The following is a 13,610-nucleotide window of genomic DNA, read 5'->3' as shown; positions in this document are numbered from 1 at the left end:
CTAGGGACGACTTTCCTACAAACCTAATTGGCCAATGCATTTGGCAGAAGCAACGGTCTTATATTTAGACTGGTTCAGTGATTCCTCTTTCTCTGCTAGATACTATCTAGATTGACTTGGGATCAATCCTCCAACTCGGAGTGGTTAGAGAAATCTGTCCTTCATCTGGACTAGATGTTAATTGCTACAAAGCATCAGAATGTAGGATCGCCATGAAAATCTGAAGTCAGATTCTCTGTGGTATTATGCCCTCTGTCAGCAGTCCACTGCTCTTTCCCACCTGGCCAGTGTGGGTCTGTTCCCTCAAGTAACTGGATCATAGCTCAGTGGTTTGAGCATTGGCCTGCTAAACCCAGGATTGTGAGTTCCATCCTTGAGGGGGCCATTTAGGGATCTGGGGCAAAACTCTGTCTGGGGATTGGTCCTGCTTTGAGCAGGGGGTTGGACTAGATGACCTCTTGAGGTCCCTTCCAACCCTGACATTCTATGATTCTATCTACCACTGTTCTGCAGTTTAAAGGACACAAGAACTAGCCTTTCTCTTAATCTAACCAAGAAAACACAATACTAAATATAGCTGAATTGTAAGTCAGTGATAAAAGGTATTGGGCAAATGATAAAAATAAGCATTCTACAGTGATAAATACCCAAGTACCATATATTCATGAGCTCCCATCCAACATAAATAACCGTGGAAAAATAGAGGAGCGGGAAGAATAGAAAATGAATCCATATTTGTGCAGTTGTGATGCTTTTCTTGGCAGCAAATTAAAGGTGGAACATTCCAAACAAAATCTGTTGCAAAGTTTATCTAGTCCCCACTGTAGAATGCTAGGAACTCTGCTACAGAAGTCCAAGATACCTTTATATAGATTCCACTACTGGCTGCAATTCTTACCTTTCAGATTTTAGGACATCACCACCAGGACCTAGCTCACTTTTTTTTTTTTAAACCAAAGCGTATCCAGTTATCTTTCATAATTTGTATAGCTTGTACCAAGATTAATATAAGATGCTCTCCTGATTTCTACAGTGCTTAAATACTTAATGTAGTAGATTTCCTGCATGCCGTACAATTTTAATCAAAAGTTCATATTCCTTCCAAGAGCTTTCCATGATATGCTCGACAGTGTAATGGGATTCAGTATCTTGCAGGGCTCTGCAACATAAAGCCGAGGAGCAGAATGCAGAACAAAACTCTGCAAATGATCATAAATGGCAGAGAGTTGCACAGGTGGAGTTCCTGGTTTTAAAAAAACCCCTGGCCTCAAAGAGCTTCAGACAGATGAGTTGGGAACCCATTTTTCAAGGATGACAGAATGTGGAATTAAATTTAGAATTGCCCGTGTGCCGCTTTCCACCAGACCTTAGTCCCTATTAAATGCTACTAGTAACCATATGCAGAGGCTCCGACCCCAGAGTGATGTGTGGGGCTGACCCCACAAGAGACGCTGCAGCTAGTTTTTAATATGACCCAAAGCCTTGTTTGAGTCCAAGTGCTGTTCAGATTTCTCTGTGTTGACCTTAAAGCCACATTACTGCTTGGTATAATCTGCTACGTCACTGGGACTCTCAGCACTGTTGCAATAGCACGTGGCATCAGGGAAGGTGACTGCAGGTGTCAATGGATGAATTATCTGGCAGCCAATACCCAGCAAACAATTCATCTCCATAACAATTTGTGAAAATCAGACACACTAGAAACTGAGTATCTGAGGCACATTTGGAAGAGATTACAACTGGCATTTAAGAGAAATCTCATGTTCCAACATGATTGGTTTGGGGGAGGTGGAGAGGAATTCTGAAGCGGTTGCTCAGCATTCTAATGTTATGATGCTTCAGCTAACCTGCATGGTCAATTTCCTCCAGATTAGTGCTTAATTTGTGCCAGCGCTGAGCCCTGGCACCTCTAGGCTTGGCAGTTCATAGCCCCGGCACCTCTGGGCTGCATCAGTTATGAACGTAAAAAATTTGCTTGAGCCTTGGCTCCTCTTTCATTACAAATTAAGCACTGCTCCAGATTCTTAATAAGCAACAAAGTCGTCATGATACAGGTGAACAATTTGATAGTGTAATTAGCATTGCACTATAATACTCCGTATGCCTGGACTAAGGTAAAAATTAACACTAACCACAGCATTTCAGCTCAGGAAGTATGCACGTAAAGCAGGAAAACCACACCAAAATACAGCAATAATGCCAGTGAAACTTTGCTAAGTGTTATTGCACACAAGTCCTTCCTTTATAGCAGCAAAGACTTCATAGTAAAATTCTGAAGTGAGGTTTCATAATACTAAGACTTAATTATTTTTACAGGCTGCATTACTATGTTTACTAGTGTTAAAACGAAACCAAATCAACAAAGTATGTTCTGTAATGCAATATCCTTTGTTGTTTACATACTAATTGGCAAAATTCAGTAATTCATAATGGATCTCCTAGATTGTTTTACTTTGCTTTTGCTCTACATGTATATGAGATTTAGGGACCTATCATAAAACCTTCCAGAGGATATAAATGGTTACAGGCATACTGATGTAAGCACACTGAGAGGTCCCTAAATACCTGGAATTAATACCTTGTTAGCTTAAGGCTAGCCATAAACTGCTTTGGTTTGGCATCTGTCCAGGCATTAATAAGGTGCCAGTTGCTATATTATCTTGGGAAGCCAACCAAGATTAGTTCTATCAATGGTGAAAACAAAAAATCAGTGTACAAGGTGTTGGGGGCCAGGGGCAGGAGATTCTAAGGTCAGGTACAATGCCTGTCTGCCTGCTGGTTCAAAAACTTGACTTTCTGACTTGGATAAGCCTTGCATGTCAGTTTGGAGACACATGGCCGAATCTTGTCATCACTAGTTTCTATTGCATTAATATCACTTACCGGGAGAATGTCTTTCATGTCAGTGAAGCATCTTTGTATTTGAGAGAGAGAGAGAGTGCCCAGAGAACACAACAGCTGGGAGAAGAGGAACCTGTGGTCCAGCTTGCTCCCTTGCACAAATGCTGAGACAGAATTCTTGCTTGATTTCCTGTGTGTGTGAAGAGACTTCCCTCACACCCCCAGGCAGCGGCCAGACAGATCTTTAACCAGTGCTTCTTTCAAAGTATTGTTCTTAAGGCTTGTGATTTTTTTTTTCCATTTTGGTTTTGGGACCAGTATATTATGCCAGTTGGAATTAGTCTTCAAGATAGTGAAGCCCCATAGGGCATGTGACATAAAGAACCTTAAATGTATATTACCACGTTGTATTTTTTTTTAAAGTACATTTCATTCTGAGATCCCAAAGCATTGTACAGATTATATATGTGATCAAGGAGCTATTGTTCACCAATAATAACTAGCACTAATACCTAGCAGTCTTCATTTTGAAAGTGCTTAACACTCAATCACTTTGACACCCTTCTGAGGTAGGTAAGTCACATAGGGTAAAAATTTCAAAAGCACCTAAGTGTCATTGAAACGCAACAGGAACTTAGGAGTCCAGGTGCCTAAGTCACTTTTTCAAATGGGACTTAGGCCCCTAAATCTCTTTGGTGCTTTTGCAAATGTTACCCATAAGCGCTGACTCAGGTTCCTTAGTGCAACAGAAAAGTGTCCCTGTTAAAGGTAGGATTATAACCTAGGAATTCTGGTTCCCTTGTGTGGTGTTTAAACCACATAGCAAGGGAAGAGAGAAATTCTCCAGTTGAAACTATAGGGTGAATTGCGTTTAGACAGACTGTAACCACTCAAGTTGGAATTTGGCCAGAAGGATGCTTCAATACCTCCTGTTTTTGAAGAACTTGGCAGGGACAGGGGGCAACTTTGGCAAATGGCCAGGATCTCCCTTTCACACCTCACACCAGAAAAGCAGCATGGAACAAAAAGCCTGGGGATACTCTCTTCCCATGCATAACCAGAATGGCCAGTAGTGATCCTTCCTTAAGTTTGGCCATTATATTAGCCCTTGACTTACTCTACACGGTCATAAAAATGTGCTTTAATTCCAGTATTAAGGTTGATAGAACAAAATGATGCCAAGTGACCTTCTTGTTCACCGTAATTGTAGCTCGTTATATAAGTCACATGTACTAATTGCTATTCTTTTTCCTTTTCCAGATTTCTCTCTCAACTCAAGCATTTGGGTGGATTCATAAAAGTGCGAAGCTTGGATTTTACACACAGGTGGTTTTTTTTGGAAGTGGCATGCTATAAGCTGACTCTGCTTATTATCTAGTGATCTAGCACTGGGTATGATGGCCCAGTCCAGGTCAAATGGATCTTACTATGCCCTGACTGCTATAGGGTTAGGAATGCTTGTCCTTGGGATCATCATGGCAGTCTGGAACCTAGTCCCAGGATTTGGCCATACTGATAAGCCTCACTCATCTGCTGGAAACAGTAGCAATCCAGAGCATGAGGGTGGAGGAATATTGAAGAGTAAGACCTTTTCGGTGGCTTATGTATTGGTTGGGGCTGGAGTGCTGCTGCTGTTGCTCTCCATTTGTCTGAATGTCCGGGACAGAAAGAAGAAAAGAGAAAATGAGGATATTGCTAGGATCCAGCAAGGAACATCTGCTGAACCTCGACATCAGGAGGACAGGTAAGTCTTTCAGTAAAAGGGTGCTGGGTCTGGTGTACAGGTAAAATTAAAAGGTGTTCTTTAAAAAAAAAAAAAAAATCAATCACATTTAGAAATTTAGTGTTAAGATCAGTTGTACCACATGTTAAATTATAGGCGTCAAGGAATATAAACTCTGGCAAGTCAAGTGTAAAAGTATAATTAGGGAGGCCAAAAAATATTTTGACGAGCAACCAGCAAAAGACACAAAAACAGAAAAAAATTAAGTACCTCAGAAGCAGGAAGCCTGACAAAGAATCGGTGGGGCCACTGGATGATTGAGGTGCTAAAGGAGCACACAAGCAAGAGAAAGCAGTTGTGGAGAAGCTAAATAAATTATTTGCCTCTGTCTTCACTGCAGAGGATGTGAGGGAGATTCCCACATCTGAGCCATTCTTTTTAGGTGACGCATCTGAGGAACTGTCCCAGATTGAGGTGTCAATAGAGGAGGTGTTGGAAAAAAATTGATAAATTAAACAGTAACAAGTCACCAGGACCAGATGAGTTCTGAAGGAACTCAAATGTGTAATTGCAGAACTGCTAACTGTGGTATGTAACCTATCACTTAAATCTGGCTCTGTTCCAGATAACTAAAGGATAGCTAATGTAATGCCAATTTTTAAAATTTTTAAATTTGCGATCCTGGCAATTACAGGCCAGTAAACCTAATTTCAGTACCAGGCAAATTTGGTTGAAACTCTAATAAAGAACAGAGTTATCAGACACCGATAAACACAACGTGTTGGGAAAGAGTCAACACGGCTTTTGTAAAGGGCATTCATGCCTCACCAATCTATTAGAATTCTTTGAGCGTGTCCATAATCATGTAGACAAGGATGATCCAGTGGATATAATGTACTTGGACTTTCAGAAAGCCTTTGACAACATCCCTGACCAAAGACTCTTAAGCATAGTCAGAAGTCATAGGATAAGAAGGAAGGTCCTTCCATGGATCAGTAACTGCTTAATAGCTAAAAAAACAGGGTAGGAACAAATTGTCAGTTTTCACAGTGGAGAGGTAAATAGCGGGGTCTCCCAAGGATCTGTGCTGGGACCAGTTCTGTTCCATTTATTTATAAATGATCTTGAAAAAAGGGTAAACCATGATGAGGTGGCAAAGTTTGTAGATGATACAAAATTACTTAGGATAGTTAAGTCCAAAGCAGACTATGAAGAGTTACAAAGGAATTGCTCAAAACTGGGTGACTCAGCAACAAAATGACAGATGAAATTCAATGTTGATAGATGCAAAGTAATGCACTTTGGAAAAGATAATCCCATCTATACATATAAAATGATGGGGTCTAAATTTGCTGTTACCACTCAAGAAAGAGATCTTGGTGTCATCAAGGATAGTTCTCTAAAAACATTTGCTTAATGAGCAGTGGCAATCAAAAAAGCTAACAATGTTAGGAATCATTAGGGAAGTGAAAATATCATAATATCATTATATAAAGCCATGGTATGCCCACACATTATATACTGCATGAAGTTCTGGTCACCCCATCTCAAAAAAGATGTATCAAAATTGGAAAAAGTACAGACAAGGACAACAAATGTGATTAGGGTATGAAACAGCTTCCATATGAGGAAGGATTAAAAAAACTGGTACTGTTCAGTTTGGAAAAGAGACGACTGAGGGGGGATATGATGGAGATCTATAAAATTGTGAATGGTATGGAGAAAGTGAATAAGGAAGTGTTATTTACCCCTTCACATAACACATGAACCAGGGGTTACCCAATGAAATTAATAGGCAGTTGGTTTAAAACTAACATAAGGAAGTACTTTTTCACACAACACACAGTCAACCTATCAAACTAGTTGCCAAGGGATGCTGTAAAGGCCAAAACTATAACTGGGTTTGAAAAAGTATTAGATAAGTTCATGGAGGATAGGTCAATCAATGGCTATTAATTAAGATGGTCAGGGACACCACTCCATGCTCTGGGTGTTCCTAAACTTTTGACTGATAGAAGCTGGGACTGGATGACAGGGCATGGATCACTTGATAAATTGCCATGTTCTGTTCACTCCCTCTGAAGCATCTGGCACCGGCCACTGCTGGAAGACAGGATACTCGGCTAGATGGACCATAGGTGTCACCCACTATGACCATTCTCATGTTCTTAAGTCTCAAGCTTCAAAAATGTGATACAAGGTTTAGAAAACCTGATGTATGAGGAAAGGTTTAAAAACAAACAAACTGGGCATGTCTTGAGAAAAGAAGACTGAGGTAGGACTTGATAACAGCCCTTAACATATTTGAAGACTGTTAGTGAGAGGACAATGATCAATTGTTCTCCATGTCCACTGAAGGTAGGACAAGAAGTAATGAGCTTTATCTGCAGCAAGGGAGATTTAGGTTAGATATTAGGAAAAACTTTCTAACTGTAAGGATAGTTAAACACTGGAACAGGCTTCCAAGGGAGGTTGTGGAATCCCCATCATTGGAGGTTTTCTGAACAGATTAGACAGATTCTTGTCAGGCATGGACTAGGTACACTTGGTCCCGCCTCAGCACAAGTGGCTGGAGTAGATGACCTCTTGAGATCCCTTCAAATCCTACATTTCTATGATTCTGTGCTTCTGTGCATGAATTGATTGCCTTAGTGGTCAGGAAGGAATTTATCCCTCTATAAATATCATAGTATAATGTGCTAAGTGAATGATAAATGTTCATCTTCCTCAGAAGTATAAGCAGTTGGCCACCGCTGGAAACAACGTACTTCACTGGATGGACCCATGTTTAGAACAAATAGGATACATCCTATATACAAAGCTTTAGGAGATTGCTTGCTTCTCTAGTGTAAAAATGCTATGGTGACGTGTGCATCTTAAAACCAAGATCCCATTGGTATAATTGTAGAGGAGACAAAATCCTTTTTGTGAGCCAGGCAGGGCTTCTAGACGGCAGAGAAGTAAAAAGGAGTGTGCCATTGCTACAGGGTAATGTGGTATCTCTCTTTCTGCTGTGGTTTGTTAAGTCCAGTAATTCTGTAAAGTTACAAAACAGCCTTTCAACAGCATTTATGAAAGTATGTACAAGAGCTGCAGAGAAATGAAACAAACTTTTACATCCATTGAAGGTAGGGAAACTCCAATAAATACTGAGCAAAGAATGTCTCTGTTACAAGAACATCTTAAATAAACAGTTTACTAACACTGACTCAACATCACAGGGAATTCAGTGACCTAGCCTGGCAGTGCGTAAACTGCGATGGTGTTTGATCCTGACTGTATCCTGTCCCCAAAACATTGCTCTTTCCCTCTGAAGAAGGACTGCTAGAAGCTGGGAGTGGACAACAGGGCATCACTAGATAAATTTCACTCCCTCTGAAGAAGGGAAAGAGGTTTTTCATATGAAATATGTAACAAGAGAGTATGAGGTGGCAACTCTCCAGCTTCATTTAATTAGAAAGTACCATGATGGGAGCTATAGAAAACCCTAAGGTAGTTATAGAATGACAGAATCTGCAGAGAAAGCTCTTGTGCTGTAACCAATTATGTGAAGGGAAACTTACTAATGCTAATAAAATGCAGACTGTGTACTTACGCAGACTACATGTAGATACCCTTTGTGACGGGTTGGATCACAGAAACCCCCTTGGGAGCTGCCACCTAATGTGCAAAGACTACCCCTGCTTCTGTTTTCCCTGCCAGCTCAGGATTCCAGCACCCTGTCTTGCTGAGCCAGACACTCCAGTCTGCTCTAACAAAGACTCAGGGTCTGAATCACTTGTCCCAAAGCTGCAAGTTTACCTGAAAACCAGCTCACAGGAGTGTGCTTGTCTTTAGCACTCAGATGCCCAACTCCCAATGGGGTCTAAACCCAGATAAATCCGTTTTACCCTGCATAAAGTTTATGCAGGGCAAACTCATAAATTGTTCGCCCTCTATAACACTGATAGAGAGATATGCACAGTTGTTTGCTCCCCCAGGTATTAATACATACTCTGAGTAAATTACTAAATAAAAAGTGATTTTATTAAATACAGACAGTAGGATTTAAGTGGTTCAAAGTAGTAACAGACAGAACAAAGTAAGTCACAAGCAAAATAAAATAAAATGCGCAAATCTATGCCTAATCAAACTAAATACAGATAATCTCACCCTCAGAGATGCTTCAGTAAGTTTTTCTCAGACTGGACACCTTCCAGGCCTGGGCACAATTCTTTCCCCTGGTACAGCTCTTGTTGCAGCTCACGTGATAGCTAGGGGTTTTTTCATGATGGCTCCTCCCCCTCTCTGTTCTCTTCCACCCCTTTATATATCTTTTGCATAAGGTGGGAACCCTTTGTCTCTCTGGGTTTCCACCCCCTCCCCTCACTGGAAAAGCACCAGGTTAAAGATGGATTCCAGTTCAGGTGACATGATCACATGTCACTGCAAGACTTGCCAGCACACACATATACAGGGAGACTCACAGGTAAACAGCCATCTGCAGACAATGGGAGTCATTAAGATTCCAAACCATCATTAATGGCCCACACTTTACATAATTACAATAGGCCCTCAGAGTTACATTTTATATTTTTAGTTTTAGATACAAGAGTGGTACATTTCTACAAATAGGATGATCACACTCAGTAGATTATGAGCTTTGTAATGATACCTTACAAGAGACCTTTTGCACAAAGCATATCCCATTTGCATTATAGTCACTTATTATTAATTTTTTTATAAAACTATCCCAGTTACATTATATTCACTTATTATCATGTTTTTATAAAACCATGTAGACTGCACAACGTCACACCCTTGTTATAGATTGGCACAGTATCTAACAGAATGCCTCTCCCTTACCTCTTCCCCCCCCCCCCCCCCCCCAAGAAAAAGAATAACCAAAATAACCAGGTTTACATGATTATACCTTCATTTAATGCCTTTCTAATTAAGGTATGTCCCTCTAAATTAATTCCAATTGAGTGGTACAGCTGGTAAGGAGAGATGTTAGGGTAATTCTTCACCTGTCTCTTGGAAGAGAATCACTATTCTGATATCCCTCTTTGTGGGGAATGGAATGGAGAAACAAGGAATAATTAATGCAAGATGCCTGAACTGTAACTCGTTAGTCATAGGGCAATGAAAAGGCACCTTAACATCAAAATAATGGTGCTATAGTCAGTTTCACAAAGGAAAGAAAAACTGGCATTTCCAGTCTGGTACTTAAACAATGTAAAGATGCAACTGTAACTCCTCCTTTCCGTTCCTTATTTTATTTTTTTTAGCTTGGGTGGGATGGTGTAACATTTAACAGTTGACTGAATGTTAGTTGCAGAAGAATTTTAAATTCGAACACTTGGCAGTTGAACATAGCATTTCTCATCTGAGGATTGTGAAGGGCTTTACAAATGTGATTTTTAGATGGGTAAAGTGAATTGTCAATTGCAGTGAGTCCTGGCTGTTAGTATTCCCCCGTTCCCGCCACACAGTCACAGACTTGCAAGCAGATTGGGACTTTTGTATCTGGAAAATAACTAAAGATGGGGGGAGGGGGGGAAATGCATACTCATGTTCTTAGCCTGCTTATTTCAATGACACACTAGACTAGACTACATAAAGCAATGCGTAAAGTGTCTTTGCTGTCTTTTTCAGTGTACACAAAGCCATGTGATAGATCAAAAGTAATCAGTTTACACCTACAGATTTCTCCAGAAAATTTAGCAGAGAGCGAGAGAGGGTTAACTAGATGTCCTAAACAGATCTTTTCCACTTCTAACTTCTGAGTCCAATCATTGCTATAAGAACCCAACATATGATCACCTGAAAGACTTATTACTGTGTGACATCACCAAAATCCTAATTTTTACATTGATATGGATACTTTGAACTCAGTTGTACACCCTAAAACATTACTGTGGCCCAGTGATAAGAGCAGGGAACTGTGAACCAGAACTACTGGTGGCATTCCCATCCCGGAAATGAATTTGTCACATATAGGGGCAAGTCACAATTTCCGTGGCTCAGTTTCCCAACTGTAAAACACAGATGATAATCCTTGCTCACAGAGATGTTGGAGATTTAACTAATGTGTGTAAGGCACTTTGTGATCCTTGGCTGCAATGTGCTGTAGAAATTTATATTGTATCATCATGTATTTCTGGTCCCAAAATTTGAATGACCAGAAATGCAGCTGAAATGGCTTAGCATATTGATAGTATTAAAATTGTCTCCTACAGTCAAGAAGAGGATGATGAGACACCATCGCGATACTATGTTCCCAGTTATGAGGAGGTTATGAACGAGGGCTATCCTGAGACGAGAGAATTGGACAGAAACACCAGGATCAGCATGTCTCTGCCCTCTTACGAATCTCTAACTGGGATTGATGAAAATACACCAACTACAACCGCCGCAGATGTCGATTTGAACATACAGCGTCAGCCAAGCAGGCACAGCTCTCGCTTGAACAAACGACTGAAACCCCTGAAAGTTCGGAGAATTAAGTCTGATAAGCTGCACCTAAAGGAATTCCGAATAAACCTTCCAGACAGAAACAGTTCAGGTCAAATAACAATAGAACCATTGACCCCTCCTCCCCAGTATGATGAGGTCCCAGATAAAGCACCAGATAGCAAGGAAGCGACCTAAAATCTGTGGACTTTCCAGGGGAAAACACTACTAGATACTTGATCTATGGGTACAAATGCAGTCAAATTCCCACAAGCTTCAAAAAGATCAAGGAAATGCTGGACTATATACCTCTTTTTCAGAAGGACAGAATGATTCTAAGACATGGCTTTTTATGAAATACCACTAAAAATTAAACACTAGTGCATCTGATACTCTGAAATAAATGATCTTCACAAGTATCAAATCTATACTTTTGTTTTAAATTAAATAGTACATTGTATGCCTCTCTTGTAGTTCTTTTTTCTACACTATATTTTTTTAAGCCACTAAATTGTTGTCTTTTTTACCAATAATTTTAAAAGTAGAAAAGGAAAGGTAATTTTTTTTTTTTAGTTTCTCTTCTTCCACGTAAGAAAAACCAAACAGTGTGGCTTTCTCCACTTCCATTAAAATGGAGTTGAGATAACTAAAGAAAGCAAGTCTGCATTTTGTAACACTTCAGTAACGCTGTGAAATCTATTGAATGAAATGACAATTTTGAACCATCAGATTTGTTTAATCCTTTCAGCAGTACTCATGATGCCAGTGAGAAGCTTTCTAAGCACTGACAACCATAGAGGAGAAGATGGTTTTTGGTGTTCCAGTGTGAAGGGAGAGTGTGTTTAAGGTTAACTTGTAAATTCATTCAGTTGGCATCTACTCCATTGTGCCACTTCAAAAATGTTTAATGTTCTAAGTTAGCATTGAATATGCTGAGCAATTGGAGACTTTTTCTAAATAAATGTTTTGTGTGTATGTGTGTGTTGTAAATGGGAACAACACAAGTACTTTAATCAGGGGCTGTAAGAAATGTAGGGCAAAATGTTTTCTTTCCATTCTAGCTTGGGAAATGGCAGTTTCAGCATCTTTGAAGCACACGATTTCTCTTCTGGATTTTTAGTAAGGCCACAAAGATTACAAAAGCGTGCTCACTCAAGCTGTGATGCCATATGAGGCATACCTGTATGGGTCAGAAGACAAACTTTTCTGAACTCACAGAGTAGAAGTCCTCAACGTGCAAATCACAAGCTTGATCCCTATGTCTCCGGCATGCTTAAGTGCACTTGCTCTGACATTTGGCAAGCCAAAATCAGCCAGTTCCTCTGGTGCCTCTTCCTGGTAATGGTCTCAACTGTTTGGTGATGCAGCTGAGAAGAAGCCACTTGCATTGATGAATGTGGTGACGTGATATAAGACAGAGAATATGACATTAAGAAGGCAGAATGCAATCAAATAATGTGGATGGCCTGTATAAGACAATGCTATGCCCTAGTATGTATGATGCAAATGCAACATGATCAACATTAAGTTTAATTATGTAACACTTGCAAGGTTAACAAATGTCTCCTGTCACGGGACAATTTTGATGCTGGCTGCAAACTCCTTCAGGCACTCTCTGCTACACTAGACTTTATCTAATAGTAAAAATAAGCTAGAAAAGAGGCTTTTCTGCCAGCTTGGTGTTTGGAAAACATGTGAAGAACGCTTCAGAGATCACGCTACATATAGATGTGTTACTGAGGCATATTCTCTGTACCCGGAAGCTGGCCCCAGCAAGAGTGGAATGAGCCTTGCTCCTTGTCAGACATCAGTCTTCTTATAATATTTCACTGATTTGCAATGCCTACTATTCAGTGACATCTATTCTGGAGTTGAATGGAGGAGGGAGTTGTCTCATTTTTGTTTCTGGTAGGGAAGACCCACTTGAACAAGATTTTAAAATATCCTATAGGGAAAAGCTGTCCCAGTACCCTATGTTCCTGTTTGCAAGCACATTCTGATTTGTTTATCACTGCACCTATCCATATGCGGCTCTAAGAAGGCACAACTTTTGGAATCCTTGTCTGTGATTCAATCTTTCTAGTTTTCCACATTCACATGGAGAATAATAGAATGGGTGCAATTTTATTTATGCTAAGGGCCAAATCTTGCTGTATTGTACCTGAGCAAGCCCACTGAAGTCCAGATTTTGGCCCTTAGTTTAAACCCTCTGCTGCTAGTTTCCAAAGGAGTAGTAATGTAAGAAATTGTTGGTACAATGAAGTGATTGAGAGAAACTTGTTGAACCTGACCCTTTTCCTTAAGGGGGCACCTTCCTTTCCAACCCAGGTCTGTAAAACCAGATAATTACCCCTTGCCCATTCTAGCTTGATTTTTGGCAATTTCTAATCGGGGTTGGAGCACTATATCTTACTAAACTAAAATTGAGGAAGAGGAGGGACGTGTGCAGTAATGATTAAAGCTAAAGGCTAAGAAGGAGCAGCCCAGGTTCAAATTCCAGCTCAGTCAGTTAGTTGCTTGCTCTGTTGCTCTTGAGCAATAAATGTGACCCTCCACCGCTTTCGTGAAAAGGCAGATGATCTCTGGGAAAAATGAGAGAGTTTGAACTGCC

The 13,610-nt window shown here is 40.3% G+C and overlaps 1 protein-coding gene across 1 annotated transcript in view; it reads left to right on the top strand.

Moving 5' to 3' along the window:
- TMEM51 (transmembrane protein 51) overlaps nucleotides 1–11,458 on the top strand; it is a 38,771-nt gene extending 27,313 nt beyond the window's left edge. Inside the window, exons 2-3 of the mRNA XM_065421387.1 lie at nucleotides 4,102–4,585; nucleotides 10,786–11,458. Of these exons, the coding sequence (XP_065277459.1) occupies nucleotides 4,236–4,585; nucleotides 10,786–11,197 (762 nt within the window). The 5' untranslated portion in view covers nucleotides 4,102–4,235 and the 3' untranslated portion in view covers nucleotides 11,198–11,458. The remainder of the gene's footprint in view (nucleotides 1–4,101; nucleotides 4,586–10,785) is intronic.
- The last annotated feature ends 2,152 nt before the right edge of the window (nucleotides 11,459–13,610 follow it).

The sequence above is a fragment of the Emys orbicularis genome, chromosome 22, assembly GCF_028017835.1.
Source record: "Emys orbicularis isolate rEmyOrb1 chromosome 22, rEmyOrb1.hap1, whole genome shotgun sequence".
Classification (NCBI taxonomy): Eukaryota; Metazoa; Chordata; order Testudines; family Emydidae; genus Emys; species Emys orbicularis.
This window is presented reverse-complemented; position numbering and strand designations above follow the sequence as displayed.